Source organism: Penicillium oxalicum, chromosome V (genome assembly GCF_001723175.1).
Source record: "Penicillium oxalicum strain HP7-1 chromosome V, whole genome shotgun sequence".
Lineage (NCBI taxonomy): Eukaryota > Fungi > Ascomycota > Eurotiomycetes > Eurotiales > Aspergillaceae > Penicillium > Penicillium oxalicum.
The window spans coordinates 297,821-322,324 of NC_064654.1; the positions used below are offsets into that span (position 1 = coordinate 297,821).

General features: G+C 52.3%; 11 protein-coding genes across 11 annotated transcripts; 5 read left to right on the forward strand and 6 right to left on the reverse strand.

Moving 5' to 3' along the window:
* Window positions 1–119: 119 nt before the first annotated feature.
* POX_e06234 (uncharacterized protein) lies at window positions 120–1,991 on the reverse strand (the record flags this gene model as incomplete). The annotated part of the gene is made up of 1 exon (XM_050115058.1): window positions 120–1,991. The coding sequence occupies one exon, from the start codon at window positions 1,989–1,991 to the stop codon at window positions 120–122; it is 1,872 nt and encodes a 623-aa protein (XP_049967518.1).
* Window positions 1,992–3,533: 1,542 nt separating this feature from the next.
* Window positions 3,534–4,883, forward strand: POX_e06235 (uncharacterized protein; the record flags this gene model as incomplete). Its single annotated transcript, XM_050115059.1, has 3 exons — window positions 3,534–4,194; window positions 4,259–4,401; window positions 4,464–4,883. 3 exons carry the CDS (start codon window positions 3,534–3,536, stop codon window positions 4,881–4,883), a joined length of 1,224 nt encoding a protein of 407 aa, XP_049967519.1.
* Window positions 4,884–6,075: 1,192 nt separating this feature from the next.
* Window positions 6,076–7,524, reverse strand: POX_e06236 (Acyl-CoA desaturase; the record flags this gene model as incomplete). Its single annotated transcript, XM_050115060.1, has 2 exons — window positions 6,076–7,205; window positions 7,287–7,524. 2 exons carry the CDS (start codon window positions 7,522–7,524, stop codon window positions 6,076–6,078), a joined length of 1,368 nt encoding a protein of 455 aa, XP_049967520.1.
* Window positions 7,525–9,357: 1,833 nt separating this feature from the next.
* POX_e06237 (uncharacterized protein) lies at window positions 9,358–9,781 on the reverse strand (the record flags this gene model as incomplete). The annotated part of the gene is made up of 2 exons (XM_050115061.1): window positions 9,358–9,629; window positions 9,700–9,781. The coding sequence occupies 2 exons, from the start codon at window positions 9,779–9,781 to the stop codon at window positions 9,358–9,360; spliced, it is 354 nt and encodes a 117-aa protein (XP_049967521.1).
* Window positions 9,782–11,172: 1,391 nt separating this feature from the next.
* POX_e06238 (Purine permease) lies at window positions 11,173–13,280 on the forward strand (the record flags this gene model as incomplete). Its single annotated transcript, XM_050115062.1, has 5 exons — window positions 11,173–11,264; window positions 11,366–11,499; window positions 11,560–11,592; window positions 11,668–11,847; window positions 11,956–13,280. 5 exons carry the CDS (start codon window positions 11,173–11,175, stop codon window positions 13,278–13,280), a joined length of 1,764 nt encoding a protein of 587 aa, XP_049967522.1.
* A 348-nt stretch (window positions 13,281–13,628) lies between these two features.
* POX_e06239 (uncharacterized protein) lies at window positions 13,629–14,915 on the reverse strand (the record flags this gene model as incomplete). The annotated part of the gene is made up of 1 exon (XM_050115063.1): window positions 13,629–14,915. The coding sequence occupies one exon, from the start codon at window positions 14,913–14,915 to the stop codon at window positions 13,629–13,631; it is 1,287 nt and encodes a 428-aa protein (XP_049967523.1).
* Window positions 14,916–15,271: 356 nt separating this feature from the next.
* On the forward strand, window positions 15,272–16,722 carry POX_e06240 (uncharacterized protein; the record flags this gene model as incomplete). Its single annotated transcript, XM_050115064.1, has 5 exons — window positions 15,272–15,317; window positions 15,423–15,621; window positions 15,713–15,765; window positions 15,891–16,447; window positions 16,558–16,722. The coding sequence occupies 5 exons, from the start codon at window positions 15,272–15,274 to the stop codon at window positions 16,720–16,722; spliced, it is 1,020 nt and encodes a 339-aa protein (XP_049967524.1).
* Window positions 16,723–16,856: 134 nt separating this feature from the next.
* POX_e06241 (uncharacterized protein) lies at window positions 16,857–17,840 on the reverse strand (the record flags this gene model as incomplete). Its single annotated transcript, XM_050115065.1, has 1 exon — window positions 16,857–17,840. One exon carries the CDS (start codon window positions 17,838–17,840, stop codon window positions 16,857–16,859), a length of 984 nt encoding a protein of 327 aa, XP_049967525.1.
* Window positions 17,841–20,173: 2,333 nt separating this feature from the next.
* POX_e06242 (putative proteasome subunit alpha type-2) lies at window positions 20,174–21,516 on the reverse strand (the record flags this gene model as incomplete). Its single annotated transcript, XM_050115066.1, has 5 exons — window positions 20,174–20,292; window positions 20,371–20,967; window positions 21,084–21,134; window positions 21,213–21,261; window positions 21,307–21,516. The coding sequence occupies 5 exons, from the start codon at window positions 21,514–21,516 to the stop codon at window positions 20,174–20,176; spliced, it is 1,026 nt and encodes a 341-aa protein (XP_049967526.1).
* Window positions 21,517–21,667: 151 nt separating this feature from the next.
* Window positions 21,668–22,565, forward strand: POX_e06243 (uncharacterized protein; the record flags this gene model as incomplete). Its single annotated transcript, XM_050115067.1, has 2 exons — window positions 21,668–22,360; window positions 22,419–22,565. 2 exons carry the CDS (start codon window positions 21,668–21,670, stop codon window positions 22,563–22,565), a joined length of 840 nt encoding a protein of 279 aa, XP_049967527.1.
* A 677-nt stretch (window positions 22,566–23,242) lies between these two features.
* On the forward strand, window positions 23,243–24,369 carry POX_e06244 (uncharacterized protein; the record flags this gene model as incomplete). The annotated part of the gene is made up of 2 exons (XM_050115068.1): window positions 23,243–23,937; window positions 24,015–24,369. 2 exons carry the CDS (start codon window positions 23,243–23,245, stop codon window positions 24,367–24,369), a joined length of 1,050 nt encoding a protein of 349 aa, XP_049967528.1.
* Between the last annotated feature and the right edge of the window lie 135 nt (window positions 24,370–24,504).

The following is a 24,504-nucleotide window of genomic DNA, read 5'->3' on the forward strand; positions in this document are numbered from 1 at the left end:
TAGCGTAGAAGATTCGCGCCAACGAATCCGGTTGCGCCAGTCAAGAACACATGACCTTCGTTGTGAGCTGTCCAGTCTACAACTGTCTCAATGTTGTCGACAAGCCCAACGTCTCGAATTCATGTTCGAGTCTCATCAGTTGCATGGGCAGGCGAGACTGTCGAGGTCATGTTATCGACCAGAGAAACAAGATCTCGTAGTCGGGTGTTTTGCAGGAACTGCTCCATAGAGATATGACAATCCAGATCTCTCCGAATCAGAGAGATCAAGGCCGCGTTTTGTAAAGAGTTGGCGCCTTGCTCAATAAAGTCGTCATGGTCGGAAACGTGCGACTGCGGAAGGATTTGCTTCCATAACTTTTTAATGACATCCTTCGTGGTCAGACCTCCGGCTGTGTGGAGGCACTGAGCTGAATGGGTTTGGTGATCTTGGTTGTTCTTCCATTCCGTATAGCGGTCTTGAAGCGCTTGTCGATCTACCTTGCCGTTGACGGTCAACGGGAGCTCCTTGACTAGCTCAACATAATCCGGGGCCATGTACGATGGCGATCGCTCACGGACAAATGCCAAAATGGACTCCACCTTGATGTTTTGCTGACCATTTGTTTTGACAAATGCCACAAGCAAGGATACGCCATTGTTGACGGTCGAAGGAACATGGACCACTGCCGCCGATTCGACGCCATCGTGGCAAAGCAAGTGAGCCTCTACCTCGGAAAGCTCAACTCTGAAGCCACCGTGCTTGACCTGTCTATCCCGGCGGCCACAAAAGTCCAAGCATTTCAAGTCTGATCTCCACTTTGCATAGTCCCCCGTTCGGTATAAGCGGACAGATCCTTGGATGTTGCCCGGAGACTCTTGAACGTTCAGGACACTGCGATCCAGATGTATAAAGCACTCTTCAGTTTTGGCGGGCATATTCAAGTACCCTGCTGAGAGTTGGGGTCCTGCAATGCATATTTCTCCTTCAATGCCACTTTCCCGAATTGGCTGCAAATTTTGGTCAAAGAGGTAGACATTCAGATCACCCACTGCCCGACCGATGCTGATCCGGTCTTGTTTCAGTTCTTCTTCGCTCACCAGCATCGCCGTGGCAAGTGTGGTACATTCAGTCGGGCCGTATGTGTTCCACAGATATTTCGGCGGTTTACACATTGCGCGCATTGCCTTGACACTGGCAACGTCCCCTGCGCTCATGACATGTCGTAAACTTTGAAAGATAGAAGGCTCTCCGAAAACCAGGATCTCCATCAGAGCTACAGGGAGCATTATCACCGTTACCCCTTGATGCTCCAAGAAGCTTTTGAGACGGGGAGGGTCAGTGACGGTGGTCTTTTGAATGGCAACGGCAGTGGCTCCAGAGAGCAGGGTCACCCAGATCTCAAAGAGACTAAGGTCAAACCCCGGGTTATTGAAATGTGTCACTCTATCATCTGGACTCAATGGGGTGAATGGGGTCTTGTTGGCCAGGTGCATGATGTTTTGAGCCCTAATCTGGACCGGCTTAGGCCTTCCCGTAGAGCCCGACGTGAAGAGAATGTGAGTGCGATGCTCCGGGCTCAGAATAGCAGGAGATGCTAACTCATCGTCAAAGTTACAATGAGCATCAGATGCTGGGGTGCTTTGGAGAGTAATGTAGTCCATGCCCTCCACCCGCTGATCACTTCGTTCGACGCCCTGCGCGGCGACAATCACGCGTTTGACTCCAATGTCGTGAAACATGCGCGAAATCCTAGTCCTAGGCATTGCAGGATCCACAGGAACGCAGGTTCCTCGAGCAAATATCACGGCGAGCTGTGCAACCACCAGATTGACTCCAGGGGGAAGAAGAATGCCAATTGGCTCCTCCCGCCCAATCTTGTTCTGATCGAGTGTTTGAGCCAAGCCCTGAGATTGAAGAATCATATCTTTATAAGATAAAACATGGTCATCCTCAATCACAGCAATTGATTCGGGAGCAGACCGCGCTCTTTCAATGACTTTTTGATCCATTTGAAGAGAAGAGACTCTAAGCACTGATGAAAATGATGATCGTGTCAATTGGTGTAAAGATCTCAAGATCAAGTGAAGTCTGCAAGATGTTGTTTGGTAGAAGGCTGTCTAATGATTTGATTCAACTTGCTCGGTACTACCACCTCAACCTTAGGGACCTTTGGATTTATATCTTCTCCTGAGCCCCGAAGTATGAGCTCTATTCACTGCTACATACTTGAGAACGTCAGAATCGGAACTAGGTGGCCACAAAGCTCGGAAATGCTTCGCTGTATATTGACCTATGGCGAAACTATAAACTGGATAAATTGTCCACAAATGCTACATCGAATTGTGGATCGCCACGTAAAACAGCCAAGCCTGCAGGTGACAGCCCTGTGCCCACCCCTTCCCCCCAAACTTGCTTTGAAGATGTTGAGGATATCAGGCCCAGTTTGCACGATATGCTTCTTGCTGGTTATGTGCCTCTATTTCCTCATTTTGCGTGCTCGATGAACCTTGATTGATTCTCCAAGACGTCGGCTCACTTTCCGTTCACTCAAATGATTTCCTCTAACTTTTGGCGGAGCCCTGACCCGTTGAAAATCTTGATGAAGATATTTGACACTTATTATTCGACAGAACCAATCTCACGTACTTCTCCAATCTTACTGTCTATCTACACTGCTTTACTGTGTGATATGATGAAATTGATGTTCAACTTGTATCGCCGTGTGTTGGTGATCTCTCAGCCGGAATCTTCTTAAGACGGATGTGGAATCTACACCAAACCTTTGCAATACCACTTGGATTCACTCCCTTCGGCTCCTACCATGTCAGATGATCTTCGCCCTGCTATGGCGTAGAGGTAAAAGTCTATGTTGTCTAACCCATGGCCCATCCGCCGATTCTGCTATCAGGTAGTCATGCATAAAAGGCTGCCCACGGTGGATAGCGGTCATGGCACTCAGTATGGCACACGTATATTGGACTGGAGGGTATTTCCGAGGCCACACATCCCCAAATTGACGTCGTGTTACTTGTGAAGAACCTGTTTTAGCCCAGTGATACGATCAAGGCCGATCGCACGAGCCTCTTTGAAAAACGTCAGTATCCACGACTGTATCGGCCAAAACCATATGATACTTCTCTGAAAGACCTAATGATATCATGCTGTGCGGATCAAAGCGCTAGCGGAGACAGATCTTCACAAGATCATCGTCCAGAACTACATCATATATAAGGTTCTTTCCCATGGCTATATCTCAAAGATTGTTTGAGTAAAATATAGGTGATATCATTCTGATAGTTTTATTTGTCACTGCCATGCTTTTCACACGCTCTCAAACCATTCGATCCAGGACTCAGTTGTTTCTGGGTCGACACAACCAAATTTTTTTCCCGCGACAAATCTTCCAAAGACCAGCTACGCTCCGTTACTTCGCTGAGTGTAGATCGGTATACTCTGGAGATCCATTGACCAGAAAACTTGACAAAATTCTGGAAATCCGCCGCCAGAAAGGAAGATTTATTGAGCCAGTCAATCCACGAGAAAGTGCAAAAATGGTGGATTTTGGCTCAAATGATACTCTTTCTCTCAACTCTTCAGGCCTTTTGCGCAAAGCTTTTCTCGATGAAGTTGTCAAGAATCCTGACTTTGAAGTGGGCAGTCGATCCACGCGGATCTTCGAAGGCACAACTCAGTACTTACTAGACCTGGAAGAATACTTGGCCGGACTTCATCGAGCAGAATCTGCATTATTTTTCCCGTCTGGGTACGAGGCCAATGTTGCTATCTGGTCGACTATTCCTCAACCGGGTGACTTTGTGGTGTATGACGAATACGTTCACGCGAGCATCCATGATGGAATGCGTCAGGGTAGAGCGTCGAAGCGAATGTTCTCTCATAATGACTGTGAATGTCTGCGAGAGTGCCTCCTGGATATATGCAAGTCCAATCCGGCGGTGGCAGAAGGACAACATACAGTTTTCATAGCCCTCGAATCCATCTACAGCATGGATGCTGACATCGTTCCAATCCACGAGATGCTCAATCTGACAAAGGAAATTCTCCCTCGTGGTAATGTGATATTCTCAATCGATGAGGCACATTCCAATGGGTTGATCGGAGAGAATGGATCAGGATTGGTTTGTCACTATGGACTCGAGAGCGAGATTTCTATCCGACTACACACGTGTGGTAAAGGCCTCGGGTCAACTGGAGGTACGTCTCATCTACAGAGCTCTCGGGACAATTTGAAACGATATAGGCTATAACTCATGAACAGCTGCCGTGTTGACCAATGAAACCATGCGGTCATATCTGATCAATTATGCGAGAGGCCTGATCTTCTCTACCGCTCCGGCTTTCCCGTGTCTAGCAGCTGTCAAAGGGGGGTATAACATCGTGGCAAGCAAGGAGGGCGACGAGGTTGGTTCTCAAATGAGCATGGTCCCTTGAGACAAAAAGTTTCTCACTGAAACAATTAACAGCGTCGCCTGCGCCTGCAAAACAACCTCAGCAATTTCTATGAAAAGCTCACTCGGCATCCTACCTGGGCAAAATGTGCTTTCAGCGGCATACTCAGTCTCCCAACTGAAAAAGTGTGGCGCACAGGAGACTTTCTGACTCCAATTATTCCACTCGTCACGGAGCCTGGCCAGGCATCGAGCCTTGCGCGAAAAATGCAGAGTGCAGGGTATCAGGTGAACCCAGTGTTTTACCCCATCGTGCCCCGAGACAAGGAACGGGTTCGACTAGTAATGCATGCAGATAATACATCTGCTCAGATTGACGAGGTAGTCCACCTGATTATGACCTGGGCGACCTCACGGCTTGCGAACCAGTTGCAAAGGTCAGACCGCCTTGTGCCTGAAGGAGACATGTACCAGAACGTGGCATTTTCGGATTGAGCTCTACGGGGTACTTGTTCCCATGTCCGGAGTGTGGGCATGATTTGATCGCAATGAGGTTATTCATCGATTGTCCCGCACAAAATTTTTTTGGTCAGAATTTCATAGATCTATGTAAAAGCAAAACAACTAGTGACCTAGCTGCTAGATTTCATCGCGAGCCCTAGCACTGCAAGACTTGCATATGGGACTAGTCCATACCTAAGGGGCTCATAACTCAAAGACTCGAGACCTGGTCTCTCAAGATTTCCTTGGGTGTGGTCTGCCCACAACTCAGACTTCAGCCGGAGTTGATATGTGCAAGCGAGTCTTCAATGTCGCTTGAAGGACACACCCCTCGGAGGCCGACTGGTTACAATAGCAAGGTTGTAAGGCGTCATTCTGTCGTCTATAATCTGAGGATAGATCCGCTATAATTACCAGACGATCTGATCAAACAAGAGCATCTAACATCTGCAAATAACAGATGTTGGGATTTAAAAAAAATACAAGATATTTGAAACACTTCAATTTTTTGAAGTTGGGCGGGAGTGAAAGAGTCCGCAAGTGGACAAACCGCTATCAATGGCCTACCGAAGAGTCCTTCGTAAGTGCCAAGGAAATACGGGCCGAGCAGTCTTGGCGGAAATTGAGGCTCCAAGGACCATTTGCAAGTCCCAAAGGGGTGCCGCTACATAAGTCGAGGGTTGGCCCGAAGCCGCTTTAACTATAACCTGTTTGAAACTTTTCAGTTCTATCTAGCCAACAGGTCTTGTGTCCTGCGATGCAGGCCCCTTGACAAAAGCCCGGAGAAGCTAGGCCGGTGCGGGTAGCGGCCATGACTGTCGCAAAACGGGTCGTTGGAATACTTAGTCAAGTCCCTTCTATGCCGGCAGTCCAGCTACGTCATGCGTAATTACACGCGCTTGCCGAATAATCTACGAGTACGTTGAGCACTTCCAAAAAAAAAGATCAGGTGGAAAGCCAATGGTTGCAAGTTCATTTCTAGTTCGTGAAGTATTATTTCAAAGACCCATCGCTTTTCAAAAAAAAAAAAAAAAAAAAAAAGGGAATTGTAAAACAAAAGAATTAGGTCCGTCTGAACGACGGGACCGGGAAAGACGCCCCCCCGAAAAACGCCGCAGCCGCCATGACCCACAAGAATGCAGAAAGTGTTTAAAGCGAAAAAACAAGACAGTCGATCTCAACAACTCTAAGCAGCATCCGCGGTGGGAATAGGCTCAGGGATCTTGGTGACTTGCTGACCAGCGCGAATGACACGCTGACCCATCTCGTCGCGAACGTATTCCGAGTTCTCCTTGTGGCTGCGCTTCCAGATCTCGACCTCGCATCCGCCGCGAATGACACCGACACGCATGGTGGAGAGCAAGTTGTGAGCGGCGTTGGAGTGGTAGTAGATGCCGCCATTGAACATGGCAGTGGCATCCTTGCCGATACCCGAGTTGATCATGGCCTTACCACCGGGGTGGTCCTTGATGAAGTCGGTCACGTCGTGAACAACACCGGCAATGGCGATGAGACCACGGCCATTCTTGGCCTGCTCCACGTACTCGTCCCACTCCATGACGGGCAGCTGATCAAGAGGGGTACCCCAGTCAAGGCGGGCACGCTTCTGGTCAATCTTCTTCTGGAGCTGCTGGACGCGACCCTTCTCGATCTCGTTGGAGCGGAACTGCTTGAGATCGTAGGCGAGGCCAAGCTGCTTCCACATCCAGATGGTCCATTTGGTGGGGTCGTACTGGTGCCACTCGATGGCGTTGCGGTAGTCCGAGGGGAACTCGTGGTGGAAGTTGTGGTATCCCTCACCGAGAGTGACAAGGGCGGTAATGACGTGGTCACGAGGGGAGTTGCGGTCATCGAAAGGCTGGTCACCAAGCCAGTGGGCCAGGGAGTTAACGCAGAAGGTAGCCTGCTGGACGAAGAAGATGCGCAGAATACCAGCGTAGACGAATCCACCGAACCAGTCACCCCAGCCGAGTCCGGCCACGAGCATGGGGACAATCAGACCCATACCGAAGACGACCTTCAAGTAGTTGCGGTGCTGCCAGATGACAACGGGGTCCTCGTTCAGATCAGAGATGTCGGTACGGCCGATACGCTTGGGGTTCTGCTTCATGACCATCCAGCCGAGGTGAGAGTACCAGAAGCCCTTGCGGACGGAGTAAGGGTCCTTCTCGGTATCGGTGTAGCGGTGGTGAGCACGGTGGCCGCGAGCCCACCAGCGGATGGAACCCTCAACGGCACCACCACCAACAAGGGCAAGCCAGATGCGGAGAGGCAGAGTAGCGGAGTAGGAGCAGTGAGCCCAGAGACGGTGATAACCTAGAGCCCATCCAGAATTAGTCCCACCAACTCGTTTTCACAGGGGCGGCACGGCAGTGTTAAGAGGGATGGCATGCTTACCTGCGGTGATACCGAGACCAGTGAAGAAGTAGTAGACGACGGCCCAAACGGCAGTCTTCAGTTGGAGAGGCACCCAGAGAGACTGGATGCATCCGTAGGCCGGAATGCCAATGATGAGGAACACGTTCAACCAGTTGACGTGCTTGTACCAGTTCTGACGGGTCATGGCGGTATCGGCAATGTGAACCTTCTTCGTATCCGTCGCCCGAGGGCGAGCAGACTCAGTCTTGGCCGACATGGTGTGTGTCGTGAATGAGTGCGAAGAGGATGTGGAAGGGAAGGGTGATCGATTCCAAAAGAAAAGTTCACCAGGTAGGGATGGGGAAGCGTTGGTTATTTTATACAAAGGGCCCACCGAAGACCAACGTTGGGGATGGTAGGGTCCTGATCGCCAACAGATGTATGGGGAAGCCCGGCGCAAGGCGAATCAGACGGGCTCTTTACCTAGGAGAAGGATAAAAAAAAATCACAAGATCCCGAGGTCTGCCAGTCGTGTCGAATTGGGACTCAGCAAGACAGAAGAAATGAGCCTCTCGGACAGGACGATCAGCATACGCCTTTGCTTTCCACGGCCTGTCCTGTTCGATCTGCCCTTATTTTTCTTGTCTGTCAGTGGCAAGGTCCCTTCAGTCTGGCCATCGATGACTGATATGGATGTTGGGTCCGCCCCAACGCTTTGTGGCCTGAGGCGAAATGGAGTCTAATCCGTGGAGCCGGCGGAGTTGATTGGCTGCCGTCGGAGTAAGACGGGGCCGCGCCGGATAGCCCAAGCCTAAAGGGGAAGGCTTCCTTGGAATGAACCGGTTGTGGCAAAATATCGAGAAGACGCAACATGCCAACTCTCCTTGCAACCCGATTGAGTCCCGGACCCGCTCGGAACCGATGTGGTTGTGACTGGGATTGTTCGGTAGCTGATTCACTGTGTGGCCATGGAAGAAGGCCTCCAGGTTGTGTGGAATTCGGGAAAGACTGCTGGTGAGACATGAAAGATCCTGTGGTGTCAATTGTCTGACCTGCACGATCATCCCTCGGCGTCCTCTTACTCTGCACTGTACCTTTTTCCGACCGTGCCTGAAACGGAACAGGCCTTCCGTCGAGGAAAACCAATGCCAGCCGGTCCGCCTTTCGTTGGGAGCACGTGATCTGAAGATTGTTCTCAGGCCTAGACCGTTCAACCTTGCCATCAACTGTGCATTCAGAGAGTGGTCCGGTACATGGCGGTACCTCCATTATATGGAGCGACTTAAGAGACTGCCAGTACCCCCATGTACCATGTGGCATGTTCACAGCTTCCCCCAATAATAAGATGGTGTATTGTACAATACTGGCAGGACGCCTTCCCTTGCGAAGCTGGACAAGCAGATCCGCAGAGGCCTGTTCAGAATCCTCCATCCGCCCGATTGATACTTTGCGCAAATTTCGACGCTCTGACGCTTGAAGTGACGACATTTGCTTGACTACCATGCATGCTCCTGTGATTGATCGGACCCCCCGCCAGATTTCAGGTGTCACATGAATAAGAAACAGCCGAAGTTCAACAACCTCCGCGGTCGGGGCCCGTTGCTTGACGCGCCATCGCACGGTCCCCACCGTGCGTCACAGTGACCCTACAGGACATCCATATACACATACTCCATGATATCGAGACCAGCGTAGTGGCGGAGTCTATGAAACCTCAGTAACTCACAGTCCACTCTCCCACCCGACGAGCCACCGCGTGCGGCGTCATTCCGACGCAAAAGAGAGGGGGGGAGCGGAGGATTGATTCATCCTTCTGAGTGAGTTGATCAAATGAGGGCAGAAAACACCTCTACGATTGATGCCCTACGCAGGGAGCTCTTGGGACTCCAGACAGTGGGCTGAAAGCGAGCTCCATCCCATGTCCAGACCTGAGTCGAGGGGAACACCTTGAAGGCTGACCCAACCGAGGCTCGAGTTCCATGGTCTCAACGGTTGATCAGCCGTTGAACGAGAACTAGAGCATCAGTTCGCCATTTCGCAATACTCAACAAATTCGTCCCTGCGCCCATGGGCCCTTGACTCAGTCTATTATGTGGACGATATCCATCAGTTATGATGTTGACCGCGATGCACCATCGGCCCGAGGCAGTCCAGGTAGTCTTTCATGAGCCTTGCCAGCAAAGAAAAGCGCTACCCACAGTCGGATCACCTTGACCTGAGAGGGGGTGTGTGTGTTAATGCGCTGGAGTGTGTTGGTACTCTCCTCCTGGTCGTGACGGCAAATGTTACGAGACTCAAATCTCACTCTGTACGTATCCTCCGGGAAGGCTTGTTTCTCATGTAGGGGCTTCGGTACCAGCCCTGGATTTAACTTCTTGCTCACTGGGAATTGGGCCAAGCCGTAAGATCTTGGCTCCCATGAAAACACGGTCGGCTTGTAGTCACTGATGACCTGAGCTATAGCTAGACCTATGCTTAACAACGATTTCACTGCCCTGCGTGGAGGGTTGTCTGCGGTAGGATCCGCAGGACATTCCTGATAAGCACACCCGGCGCCCTCCCCCTTTGACGGGCAGCTCCGTCAGATTGACTTTTGCTTTATCAGATTGACGATCGACTTCAGATAAAGAATCCCCTCGAGATCAAGCGCAGGGATCAATACGCCAGAGACGCGGAGCGGGTGATTGTTTTTGTCACATAGACTGGTCCGACTTCAGCGTGTGCACAGTCTCCGACAGTCTGTCCAGCCCCTCCTTCGCAAGACACAGAGAAATCTCGAGTCTTGAACAAGCTAGGTGAGCAGATGTCATGGTCAAGCTTTCTCTGCACAAGACTACGAACGAGCTGCCCCATCATACTCATCTATTACAAAGGTAGGCGATGGATGGATCATTGTTGGGGCTCTTGTCAAGTCTAGACTGGCTTACTTCTTATCCACCTCTAGCTGTTACCCGTCAAATAGCTATTCAAAATTTTTCCAAACATGATCGCTCATATATTGGCTTATTCTCTTGCCCGCCGGGAACCCCATTCCTCCACACCCATCGTGATGATGCACCATTGCACCTAGTAATCCGCTTTCCCGCACCATGGCGGCTGAACTGTGTGTGTGCTTATCTCCTCCACTTGAGTGGAGGGCGGACGGTCATCCGTCGACCGCCATTCGATCCCAAAACCGCTCCAAGTGCTCCACGCCCCCGCACCGGCAGATAAGCCCAACCCACCTCTCACGTTGCACTCTCTGCTCCCCCAAACCCTCGTGTCTTGTTCCGTGGCACGGCAACACTGACACCCAAGTCCGATCTCAGGCTTTCTCCGAGGCGAAAAACGATCTTTCTAGCGCAACTCGGAGTTGACGACTCCTCCGTAGGGCGTGGGGGAATCCACCCTCTGGTGGCTTGTGACTGGTCCTGGACTCTCCATCGGACTGTGGCTATCTTTGATGAGTCCACTAGAATCCAGTTATGCAATGCTCTTGGCTAAGATCGACTTTCACATCCCGCAACAGATAGGAGGGGGGTCCTGGAGAGCGTTGACAAGAAATGGGCTCTTATCGTCCTGTCCGTGTTACGCTTCCCCACACAAATTGTCGGAGTCACAGATGGCGACGGTAACTCGTGGACGATGCGACTGGTCGGGTCGGGTGCAAAGAAGCTTGGCCTCGGGTCTTTTGACTGGAAAGGCAGCTTCTTAGACTTTGATTTTCAAATTTAATTCTTGGCTTCCCTTGACTCAAAAACTCGGGTGCAACTTGAGTGTAGGGCTTAGTTGAATGATCTTCTGGTGGCAGTTGATTGATAAATGACCCAGCATCCCTCGGTTCTGTGGAAATTCTGAGACCTGGGATCTAGAGCGCTCGAACTCCATCTGATTCAATAGTCCTATTACCAGAGGGACCATCACGACCAGGACCACCACCCTCACCATGGATGGTCCAGATCAAATTGGACCCGATCACAGGCCAGGCCGGACCGTTGGCGACAAGTTTCGTCGAGTGGTCAAGACTTTCACCACGAGGTAGGCCGAATCCAATATCGCACGGGTACTATCCATCTTCTGGATGTGTATCTGCCTCTTTCAATGCAGCAGCGGACTAACTGCGCCGTCGCTCTTTGTAGAGATGGCCTCCTTGGAAGCTACGACTACGCCTACCTTTTCATTCCCCGACTGCCGTTTACGAAACGAGCCCGCAAGTCTGCGCCATTCTTCGGACTAGAGGACCGTGTACCTGTCGTGTTGGCGTTGATTCTCGGTATGTGCGGCTGGACAACTATCCCCCGATGGTGTGACTTGAAGGTCTAACTGTTTCCAGGACTGCAACATGCTTTGTCGATGTTGGCTGGAGGTGCGTTTTTAAACTCCACCGTATCAATAAGAGCTACGACTCTGTGGATCGAGCACTGATGAATCTTTCGCTTAGTGATCTCTCCGCCGATTATTCTCGGTGGCTCGGGAGGGGTCAATTTTGGCGACGAGCTCCATCAATATCTGGTGTCGACCTCGCTGATCGCCTCGGGTCTGTTGAGTGCGATGCAAATGGCACGGTTCCGCATCATTGGCACCAAGTACTTTGTGGGGACCGGCTTGCTCTCAGTGGTTGGTACGTTGCTCGTTGCGCTTGCTTGTCAGCGGATGGATTGAAGAACTCCCTCCTCCGGACTACCACAATATCGGAATCTTCAAAGTCTCACAATGGCTTCTACTCCAGGAACCTCCTTTGCGACCATCACTGTGGCTACCGGCACCTTTTCTCAAATGTACAAGTCAGGTTACTGTCCTACCGACGCGGACGGCAATCGACTGCCCTGTCCCCAAGGCTACGGTGCTCTGCTTGGGACGTCCTGCCTCTGCGCTCTCCTCGAGATCGGTCTTTCTTTCACCAGTAGTCGCATCCTCTCTCGCATTTTTCCGGCTCTGGTCACAGGTCCCACGGTTCTCCTCATCGGCGCCTCGCTCATTCAATCCGGGATGCAAGACTGGGCGGGTGGCACTGGCTGTGTGCCCGCATCGTCGACAGCACCCAGACCACTGTGCCCAAGCGCGAGTGCGCCACACGCTCTGCCCTGGGGAAGCCCCGAGTTTATCGGGCTCGGCTTTCTCGTCTTTGTCACAATCATCCTCTGCGAGCGGTTCGGTCCTCCCATTCTGAAGAGCTGCGCCGTCGTCGTAGGATTGGTCGTTGGATCGATCGTCGCCGCAGCCTGCAACTACTTTGAAAGTTCCGGAATCACCGCCGCACCGGTCGCCTCGTTCCCCTGGGTTCGCACCTTCCCTCTCTCCATCTACCCACCTCTGATCCTTCCCTTACTCGCGCTATACATTGTCCTCCTGATGGAATCCATCGGCGACATCGCCGCCACCTGCGACGTCTCCCGCCTGGCCGTTGAAGGCGCCACCTTTGACTCTCGAATCCAAGGCGGCGTTCTGGGCAACGGACTTACCTCGATCATTGCCGGACTCATGACCATCAGTCCCATGTCTGTCTTTGCCCAGAACAACGGTGTTATTGCCCTGACCAAATGTGCCAACCGCACTGCCGGATTCTGCTGCTGCTTCTTCCTCGTGATCATGGGAATCTTTTCTAAATTTGCCGCCGCATTGGTGAGTATCCCCAGTGCGGTCCTGGGCGGCATGACCACGTTCCTCTTCAGCAGCGTGGCGGTCTCCGGCATTCGAATCATTTCAACCATTGATTTCACCCGTCGGAATCGATTTATTCTGACTGCGTCATTCTCGTTGGGAATGGGAATCACCTTGGTGCCAAATTGGTGGGGGTATGTGTTTACGTATGAGGGGGACAATCACGCATTGGCGGGATTGCTGAACGCAGTGGATCTGGTCATGGAGAACGGGTTTGCCGTGTGTGCGATAATGGGGGTGATTTTGAACTTGATCATTCCCGAGGAGGCGGATGAAGCGCCGGCGGTGTTTCATTCCGCAGACCCGGACGAAGTCGCACAGACTCCGACGGTCACCGATCTGGGAGAAGATGCTTCTGGAAAGATGGAGCATCCGATGCCGATGATCAAGTAGGCACCTTCGATTTCAGGCAGATGTTTTGTCAAAGTTATGATATTAATACAGAACGTTCCATTCCATCCATCATATCGTTGAGATTCAGTGCAGATGGACAAGGTACCTAATTTTTGTAAGCTTTTGGACGAGCTCTCTGATAGAATAGGTTACCGGGTCTCTGGCCGACTGAATCTCTGTTCATGTGTGGAAAGGGTTACCAGGTATTTGTAATACCATCACTAGTCGAGTGCATCGTGACTTTTGTCTCCCGCAGCGAGCACAGAGGAATCACCAAGAACCCGAGCTTTGACCAAATCGCCACTCCGCCCGTCCGTATCTCCGTGACAGCAACAACCTCCAGCTCGCCTACACTCCCTCAACCTTTTCCCCCGGAGCCAACATCTTAATATATCGATGCGACCCCGTCTCCAAAACCTTGACCTCATCACCGACCTCGAGACAAAACTCCTGCACGGCCGGAACCAGCTGCAGCCCCAGACACGCATTTGTCAAATCCCCCTCATCAATGCGTCGATACGCCTTCAACGTCCGATCCGGCTCCGCCCTATGTCTCTCCCCGGTATCCGGATCCACATTCGGCAAGAGACATCGAACAGTCCGACACGCGGCATACACTTCCGTCTTCCCGATCAAAACTTTCTTCCAATGATCCTCGGCAAACGGCCCTGGACCCTGGATGATGATGTTGGCGCGGAACCGCCGCATGCTCAGATGGGGGATAGATTCCGCACATCGGCCCGCCACGTCGTGGTGGCTGGTGATGTTGAGCAGGTGGATTGGATAGGCGTCAGCAAAGGCTGTGTGGGGTTGAAACCCGAGGTGTTCTTTCCGGGGCGCATTGCGGAAGATTTCCCGACGGTGAGATGGATGAAGGCGAAATAAGCTTAGAGGGGAATTGTTCGGGTCAAAGCCGAGATAGACATGGAGAGAGGGTGGGAGGTGCGTGCCATAGTCGTAGGCGAGCGGCGTGTCTTTCCAGATTTTGACCGGGATTGTGGGATACTCGGTGGGTGATGCAGGGTGTAAAGGGAGCCGGAAGGAGAGTCTGGCCGTGAGAAGGCGAGTGGTGATTCCCATTTGGATCACCAGGCCGTGCAGTCCTGATGGAATCGGACGTGGATACGAGACCTGCATCACGCCGCCGGATTGCACCTCTGGTCGACGCTCGTCATACTCCCGCGATGACGGATCTGGAATCCAGATCTCTGTGTGGATCAGCGCTAGACGTTGGAATCCGGCATTTCGAAGGGTGCGACAGGTCCATCCTGCAGACGTCCTTTCTGCAAAGGCGAATTGCCGATCAAATTGGAGTCCGGTGCTCACGACGTGGGCGGTTTGAAGCTCGATGCCGCGGCAGGATTTGATCGGATAGGTGAAGAGGGCTTTGACGCGCCAGGGTGGGAGATGGCCCCCGTTCGAGTCGACCGTGATTTGATCAGGGGAGGTACCTTGGGCGTATTTCTGGTCAAATTCATCGGCGAGATTGCTGGAATTGTTGGAAAGGCCGATTCGTCTGCATCCTTTGGGCTGTTGGCGAAGGGGGGACTTGAGGAGCGCCCACAGCGGCACAAGGCCAATCGTCACACATAACAAGGCAATCCCGAGCGAAATTAAACTATTTTCTTCCGGCATTGTAACCTGAGACATGACAGATTGATTTCATCACCTTCCAAGGAGCCCCCCGGTGATTTTAGTCTACGGCCTCATGGAGTCCATCTCGGCATCGGGCGTATCTTTGCAACCAAAGTCTCGGCCTCTCGCTCATTGGGTTCTCACTGGGAGAGAGGGATCCACACCAGCAACCGGCTCTCCACTGATCGATCCGCTCTCCAATTTCACGATCATGCGCGACGGGGGACGAAAAGACAGACCATTCATCATAGACAGCCTCGTGACAGTGCAAGTTCGTCAAGATCAAATGAGGTCCTGAAGAGACCTTGTAATATGTTCCTTTTACCGTGTCGCGTCTCTCCACCGGTGCGTTAGCAATGAGCATCAGCAAGGACCTGCTTGGCCTTGATAGCCTCGACACGCGTGAGTTTGTGCTTTGCACCTATCAATCTAGTCGTTTTCAAGACAAAGAAGAAGAGAAAAAATTGCTGAATTGAGATTGGCCAAGGAACTGACTGATCAATCTAGTCCCTGTGATATCCATCTCTGCTTCACAGTCCCTGAATGCATCGTCTGCTGTTCGAGAAGCCATCAGCACCGGGCTGCCGCGTCTAGATGAGGCCTTGGACGACTCGTCGAGCGATGAGCCGCGACGCTCAGGTGGAATTGTTCGCGGCCACGTTACAGAGGTGTTTGGTCCGCCAGGTGTAGGCAAGACGTCCTTTGCGTAAGAGACTCTCTCCCTCTCTCTCTCTCTCTCTCCTCTTGCAAACCTTACCAGGTCCACTTTCTTTGACCGCTGACACCCCGCAATACAGGCTCACTGTTGCATCTCAAGCACTCCGCGATGGTGGCAAAGTCGTCTGGATCGGTAGGCCGTCCTCTCCCAGCTCAGCTCAGCCCCATCAGCACCACCACAAGACTCAATTGTCTTTTTTCTTTTCAACATTTTGCTTTTGGCTTTGAAATATAGATATTAACACGAGACCGACACAGACACGGGCTCCCCTCTGGCCACATCTCGCCTCAAATCTCTCAGCTCAGAAAACCTATCTCAACTAACCTACTTTCGAGCCCCAACCCTGCCCCATCTCCTCGCCCTCCTCATCCGTCCACCCCGCGGCTTCCCTCCCCCCGACACCAGCCTCATCGTCATCGACTCCATCTCCAGCCTCTTCCCAGGCTACTTTCTCAGCGCCGCCGAGCTCAAGGACCGTCTCGCCCAGGGCAAAATCACCGACAAGCCCCAGCTGCAGTGGCTCCTCAATCGCAAATGGAACGTCATCGGCGATATCGCCTCGCATCTCACCCGATTGGCGGCGCGTAATGTCGCCGTGCTGGCGCTAAATCAGACGCATACCAAGATCAAGGGCCAGCCGCGGGCGACGTTGCACCCCGTTGTTGCGGGTGGGGTGTGGGACACGAATGTGCAGACGCGCATCGTGCTGTATCGCGATTTACCGGATTGGCGCTTTGCGGAGGTGACGAAGAGGGCGGGGAAGACGATGGTGGTCCGGTTGACGGAGTTGATTGTGCCCTTTCGGGTTGGTGATGTAAGTTTTTTCTCTCTCTCTCTTCCTGTCTGGTCTTTTTTTTTTGTTTGACAACTTGATTATATGCGCTCTGGTGCAACTCCTTTCCTCTTTGTCTGATGCCTGATTAGGACGGTCTCGAGGCTGTTGGGGAGCCTCAAAGTCCGGAACCGATTGTGCCGACTCCCAGCCGGAAGCGCAAGGCCGATAATGAAGTGGCAGATAGCCAGGATGAAGATTCCGATGAAGAGTACGAATGGCTGGGTGATGATGCCCTCTTAGATGAGAAGGAATGATCTGATGGTCTTTGATATCACCATCCAACAATGGAACATCAAAGGCATATTTCAAATGGTATCACGAGTAGGTATCAAGAACTGTATGCTGTTTTTAAAACAAAAAACAAAAAAACAAGCCAAGTTTCATCAGGTCATGAATTTCCCGGTCCAATCTCCACAATGACTCTTCCCTCAACGATTCTTGCTCCATCCGTCGTGGACATGGTCTCTTTTGACACCGGCCGGCACGATAGATCTTCTCCATCCGGACCCGGCGTCCCAGACGACGGCTGCAACATACACAAGGGGAGGGTATCCGCCAACACAATCGAGATGGGCTGTCTGGATCCCTGAATCAGATCCACCAAGCGGCCCAGCACTGCGAATTCCAACTTCAATTTGACCGAGTACACGAACCCCTTGAGGGTGATCTGCACCGCGTAGAAATTGGCATACTCCAACGCCAAGAGCAACAGATCCATCGTGATAATGGCCCCGTTGATCCCGATCAGTTGGTACATGATGGATCGCGCATGCGGACGAGCCGTCACGTCGGCACCCAGTCGGAGCAATTTGACCGCTTCGACCACGTACAGGGTTCCCAGGAGGGATTCCTGGATCGTGAATCCCGTCAATTGGATCTTCTCCATGATATTATAGCCATCGATCCAGGACCGGTCCCCCGAGCGTACGATATTCGCTCCATAGGTCAGAATCGTCGTGGGGATATGTAATATGAAGAAATTCATCACGATCAGATACAGCACTCGCCGGAGGATCTTCTCATCGCGCAGGACCAGATGTAAGCGCGAGTACAACACGACCGATTGACCCGTGACCATGGTCCACCACCCGATCGTGAGGAGGGTCACGCTCATGATGGAATCGGTCGGGGTGAAGAATTTCATGAGGAATCCGATCGAGTAAGGGATCACCCCGAGACAGCCGGAGGTCAAGAGGGACCAGAAGTAGAGACCGCGCCAGCGGCGAAATGTCGAGAGGACCAGGATGAGAAGCTCGGCGATATTGTAGCAGGAGAGACCGATGAATGTAATCAGGATCATTTGAAGGATGTCGCCTTCTGAGGCTAGGGCGCCGGATATCCCATCGAGTAGATCTCGAGGCAAGTCGGACATGGCCAGTCGGGCAAAAGATACGAGGGAGCGCGTGGGGGGCCCAGGGCTCACAGCCCAAGATGGCGCTCCGCAAGGGAGATGCGGGTTTCTCTGCGCAGTCGGCGCCGACACTGTATATTGTCGAGGGTCCAGTCGGCACAAGGAGAAGATCGTGCGGGGGATGACAAGAGTGGGTACAAAAAGAGGCGCTGAAGATGCGCGGTATAGAAGGTCTCGCGGCCTATTTGTTCAAGAGGTCGAGGGTCAAACAAAGACTGCGAGAGCCAAGGTTCACCCGGTCTGGTACACCCACATGTCTCGTGGGTGGACGGTATGAGAAGCAAAGGACCGAACGTAGGAGTCGACGATGCATCAAGGGTACGGAAGAAGAGTCAAGAGGCAGAGGCTGCGGTCAAGAGGAAGAGAGACGAGCCGCGAAGATATAAAGAAAAAAAAAAGAAAAAGGGAGCTGGTCAATGGAGCTTGGACAGCACCCTTCACACCCCCGGTGGCAGAAGGAATCCAGTAGGTACCGAGCAGGTCGTCTGTCTGATCGCTTGGCTGTCTGGCTGTTTAGCTGTCTGGGTTGGGATCGCAATGTCGACCGGTTCAAGCGTTGCACAGGGAGCCAATCCCCAATCACTCTCCGACTGGGCTCTGCCTGATTGCGTAGTTGGCGAATTGGAGTATATAGGCGACTCGAGAAAGGGTGTCTCAATCAGGAGACCCGGAAAAGAGTTGGGCAGGCAATGCCACGAGGAATGTGAGTGTGAATCACTCAGTTCCAAAGACCTCCAAGGCGCGTCGTTAACAAAGAACTAGCAAGTTGATGCTGGGCATTGGATCCTAAAATACTGGGGAGACCAGATAGCCGAAACTTTCCATCAAATGCTACTTCGCCCTGAAAGAGTTCGAGCACCCGCAAGAGACAAAAAAAAACCAAATCGGGGATGAAAGCAGCAGCAGCAACAGTCCGGGATGATAGTTGAATCCTGTGGGGGGGGACTAAAGAATCAAACAGAAAAGCACATGCAAATTACGAAACAGCCCCCTTGTGGCGCCCATCATCACACGAGGATATAAGACCCGACCTTCAATGTCTCTCCAACAATCCACCCGCCAATGTGATCCAAAATGGCAAGTGGCAGTCCGTTCCAAAGGAGGGTGATGAGTGAGTATTTACTATAACAGGCTGGGGCGTGTCGATCGTTCCCCAGACACAATAAATCAATGAAGGGGGAGGAGCCGATTAATTTACAATGACCAGAGGCGTTTTTCCCCCCCCCCCCCCCCCCCCTCTCCTCATTCCTTGTCGAGATTTGGTTGAAGGCCGTTCGGCGTCCACCCACTTTTGTTGCTGACAGCCTGCCTCATGGTAAAAATTCATCGTGGTCCTCAAAAGTGTGGTCCCCTCCTAGAACGTCCCGGGATTTGATCGGCAATGGCGGACGCCATCGTTCGATAGCGCCCGCCTAGCGTCTTTGAGAAGGATCCCGACGCCCTTTGCATTATCTTCCGATGCTGATCGTGGGTTACAGTTTAGCCGCCAAACGGAGACCAAGGGGGAACAAGTCAAGGCTGTGTGAAAAGAGTGCTCTAGATGGTACTGCGGAAATCATTTGTTCGGCACAGACGCATGACTCTTGCTTCTGAACTTGGGAATTGAGAATCCATTTAGGTGGCCATAAGATGGACGATGAGTCGGAATGTTGGCCAGTGCCGTCTAGATTTGAGGTAATCATCCAAAAAAAGGGACTGGACCCTTGGGGAGAACCGGCCAGGCTTAGGCTTTTCCGGGCGTCAAAGCGTCACCGAGTGACTGCGATTGAAACTGCAAAGAGGAGTGACCAGGCCAACGGCTGCAAACAATCGCTTGGTTTTGCCCCATAACTACAGTACATCATCTCAACCTGAGATGACAGGACACCCAAACCACTTGGTGAAGATCACGGGCGTGTCAACGCGGTCGACCGCGGTTCCATGGTCTCAGGTCACTCACAGCACAGACGGTGAATCAAAGCCGAAGGCTCGTTTCCGACAGGCTTGACTGCAATAGCAATAGGTCCGCGCGCACCGAAAGGGTCACAGGGTCATAAGATCCTCCAGCGTCCAGTCCAGTTGAAGATCCAGTCGCAGTAGGAATCGACCTGTGAACCGACGCAGCTTCCCGCCCGTCCCCGGTCGTGCCCGTAATCGATCTGGACCTCCAGCATACACCGCTCCAGGCGCTCAAGGGCACCGATGGGCTATCTGATTACGGGGGAGGGTGAAATCAAAAGAAGGGAGGGAATGTCATTCGAGTCTAGATCATACGCCAGCTAAGGGAAGGCTTCTCGCGGTAATGCTATTCCGGTTTATAAGTTGGTCAAGTAGTCCTCAATCTGCTCCTTGGTCAACTTGCGGAACCGGGGACCTTGAGCTCCCTCCACACCCTCGAAGCCCAGCAAGTGATCCGCAGGAGGCCCAACAATGCCTGTAAGAAGCAAGGAGGAAAAAACAAAAAGTCAGCGGCTGGCTCAATGGCCTGAGCGAGGGAATAGACACAACTTACCAATCTCTATCGTGTCCCCATTCATCTCGCCTTCAATGGTCTCCTTCAATGTCAGGAGCGCGATGTGGATAGCATCCTCCAGCTCCAGTCCCTCGGTGTATCGCTTCTCCAGGAAGGTCTTGGCACTGGTCGCGTGCTTGCCAATCGCTGTCGCCTTCCATGGATAATAGCTGCCACTGGGATCAACCTGGTAAAGACTGGGTCCGCCTTTGTGGATACCACCTGTCTTGCCCGAGGGCTTGTCGGATTGGGAATCCTTCATCATGTCCGCCGCCTCGGGCTCGATCCCCTCATCCCAGCCAGCAACCAACAGACTGACACCGTATGGACGCACACCTCCGGATTGCGTCGCTTCCTGCACAACGCGGGCAACATCTTGCACCAGTATCCGTGTCGGTGGGTATTCGTTGTAGATACGCTTGTACCCCGTGTGGGAAACCTTGCGAGCCTTGTCCACAAGCACACGATAGTCAGGTCCCATGCCCGCGTAGACCATACCAATATCGGGCGTAATCAGGGAGATCTTGGAAAGCGAGGGAGGGTCGATCAATGGAGAGGAGGATTTCTTTTCGGTAGCGAGAACAATTCCATTGGTGGCTAACAACCGCGTGGGTTAGCGGGAGGACTCAAAATACTGCGGACGATTGGAAATCTCCGATGATAGGGAGGAGGCCGACGTCCGCAAGAGTCCAAATTGCTCTCTGGCTGCTTACCTTTGATGCCGAGAGCTGTGACACCCTGGTTGACCGCGTTCAGGGCATATTCTGGAAGGAGATATCATCAGTATGTCGATGCTCGATAGCACAGATGTGAGCGTAGAAGCTCAATTGTGTGGCGCTTACCAATCTGCACCAGCTTTCCACTGGTGGATAAGGACGAGTCAGCATCTCTCTGGGCAAATAGTCAAACATCCGGGGCCAACGAGCTGTTCCGTACCTGGGAGAGAATGTAGTCAAGGAGAAGGAGTAGCGGTCCGCCATGGTATGAAGCTATTGATTGACCGGCACACAGAACAAGTCGAGGAAGGATGACAGGATAGACAGCTCGGGGACAAAATGATGGACTGAGGAGCTGGCAGGCAGAAGGCAGGTGACGTTTGACGCGGTCGAGCTCGGCCATCGCAGCTGCGGTCGCTGGCAATGCCATGGGCGGTGAGTCCAATCGGGACTAGCGGGTTGTATAAATTCTAAGCTCTGCCTCCCGCTTCTTCCACTTCTCCCGTCTTTATTTGGTCGCCAAACCTCCCCAATTAAATGAGCCGACAGCGCGAGTTATAGAATGACTCCTTTGAACTTCAATGCCCATGCAGTCTCGGAGTGATGAGTCGGATCTGCCGGGTCCGGCGTCCGAGGACCAGCCTGCACCCGACACTCATCAAAGATACTTTCCCCCGCGTGTTTGTCGCATCTGTCTAGACACGGTTTTGCCTACCGTGCAACCGTCAGAGTTTCTTCAGAGACCTCGAGTGGTTTATGAATCGTCCGATCCGGAATTGGGTCGACTGCTCCGCCCCTGCAAATGCAAAGGATCTTCGCGATATGTACACGAAGGATGCTTGCAGACATGGCGGCACGCGGACCCTAGATATGGTCGACGAAACTACTGGCAATGTCCTACGTGTGGCTTCCAGTATCGATTGAAACGACTGACGTGGGCTCGGTGGATCAGTAGCTCGGGCACGCAGGCTCTGCTGACCATTGGCATCCTGCTCTTCACCATGTTTCTCCTTGGTTTTATTGCTGACCCCATCATTGAATTTTTCCTTGTTGAATTAGACGATCTTCCCTTGGATGTGGATGATCTTAACACGTCACAGGCATCGTGGCTGGCGCACTTCATCAAGGGACTTGCATCACTGGGGTTGCTGTCATCCATTCGGGTCATCTTCACGATGTCATGGAATCTCCGTGTGGCCACGGGAGGACGACCGTCCGGCCGCGATCGAATGCGCTGGTTGCTGATCGTCATTGGTGTCGGCACTTTCCTTTGGGTACGCTGTCTCAATGTCTTGCCCCTTGTCCTTCTCATAGGCTAATCTTTTGAGATAGACTGTCTACAAGGCTGTGCGCGCTTGGAGCAAGCGAGCATTAGAAAAGACCGGCGAACGAGTCATGGATGTCCCTCTTCCAGATGATGAGGATGAAGATGCACCTGTGCCGCAGTCCACCTTCAATGATCACACAAAATCCGAGTAGTCCTTCAGAACTCTCTACATTTCGAGAGCCCCTCCTACGCACTACTTAAGTTGCCGTGCTCCTTTCCATGACACGCTGATTAGTCAATGTGCGAAGAACAACTCTTGACCTTCATTAACTCTCGAACTCCCCGTCCGAGATTTTAGCTTGACGTCCTCTGGAGCGTTTTGTTCCATGGCGTTGATCTTTAGTCGCTAATCGGATGGGCTTTGAGGGGAAGGCGGAATCATGTCTCGATCATATTTCACCAGAAAGCATTCCAAGGAGAACATCTGTGATCCTGTTCTATACTCTATGCGCTTTCTGATTCTCGAGAATTGGTACAATTCATTGGTTGTGATGGTCTGGGATTGGCTTCGACGAATGATGGGATAGCGCCCTGGCGGAAGCTCTCAGAAGCTCTCAGTTCACCTCATTTGCAAACCTCCCCCACGACACACAAACACACCACCCACGTCCCCAGTGATTTCTCTACTTTAGCCAAACAATTCAACTCACTTCTCTTCTCTCATCACTCATTTCTCAAATTTGCTTTACTCCTCAGCTCTTCTTCATCGATTTCCAAATCCCTAGTTTGTCCCCATCTGACCGCACTTCACACTCGAGATATCCCATCTTCCACTTCGCATCACGTCACTCAAAGGAACCCGGGAAAAAAAACCAACCCCGTTTGCAACATGGCTAGGGCTAGTCGGGCAATCTCTCCATCTTTGCTGGCCTCGATCCGTTCACATCTCCACATTGGGTCTGAATCTGACTCGGAGAGCTCCCAGAGCACCACGGCCACTGTACTTGAGTCCCGAACTCAGCCTGGTTCCCCCACCACTCCGCTTGAAGAAAACATTCTTACCCCGCGGAGTGCTGCCCTCGTCCAGACAGCAGATGCTATCGAGCCCTTTCCCGCCTTTGATGAGGAGGTCTCCGAGAAACAGCGTCAGTGGCAGTGTGCCTACCATGCCTCCGTCATGGCTGGCACGCAAGCCCAGATCCGCCGGGAGACGATCAACCCAGCCATCATTGCGCCAGCTGACCAACCCGAGAACAAGCAGGTTGCGCTCAACCGGGTCAAGGAGCACCTGTCAAATCCCCACTTGTGTTGGAGCACCCGGGCGCGCTTCATCGCCCTTACCAACCTGGTGATTCGTCTGGACCATATTCTGTTTCGGAGCAATGGGGAATTCCTCAACTCGGCCGCTGTGGCTGACGCCGCGGTCGTCGTTGCGGTAATCTTACGCTACTTCATCTGGATGAACGGGATGTTGCATGGGCTGGTCGCCGCGGCCGATCATGTTTTCGGCGCTCTCCACCCTCTCTCGGCGGAGGATATGCCGGTTATCTTCAAGTACCGACAGATGGCACAAGTTGCATCTGCGTGAGTCTCTGCCCTGCGACCTGACAAGGTCATGCTTGAGCAACCAAAGTAAACCAGTGTCACTCACCAACTCATAGTCATCTCCGAAAGCCAAAAGAATTGGAGGAGCAGCTGCTCGCTCTGTACCAAAATCTCTTCGATGAGTGGATCCACGAGCGCTTCTTGCACATGAGCAATCGCAAGATCCTGCACGATATCCGAATCGAGCCGGCCTGCCTGGAACTGATCAGCCATGTGCACGATATCTGGGAACTGCTCATGCGAAGTGCGACGAATTACACGACCTACATGACTCGGCTGGACGATATTCGTCGTGTGTATGGGCTCCCATTCTTTGTGATGACTGAGATGGCTGAACCCCCTGAGATTGACGGTCTCTCCGTGAGTGGTACGCCTTTGCAGGTGCCAAAGCAGGGGAATAAGAGAAAGTAGATGTGCAACATCTCCCTGTGGAATCTTTTGTTTTCTTGTTGACGAATTCACGAATTTAGGAATTTGTCATGCATAATGATTACAAGTTCAGAGAGGAATTGATGACCATGTCATGTTTAATCTGTCATATTGATC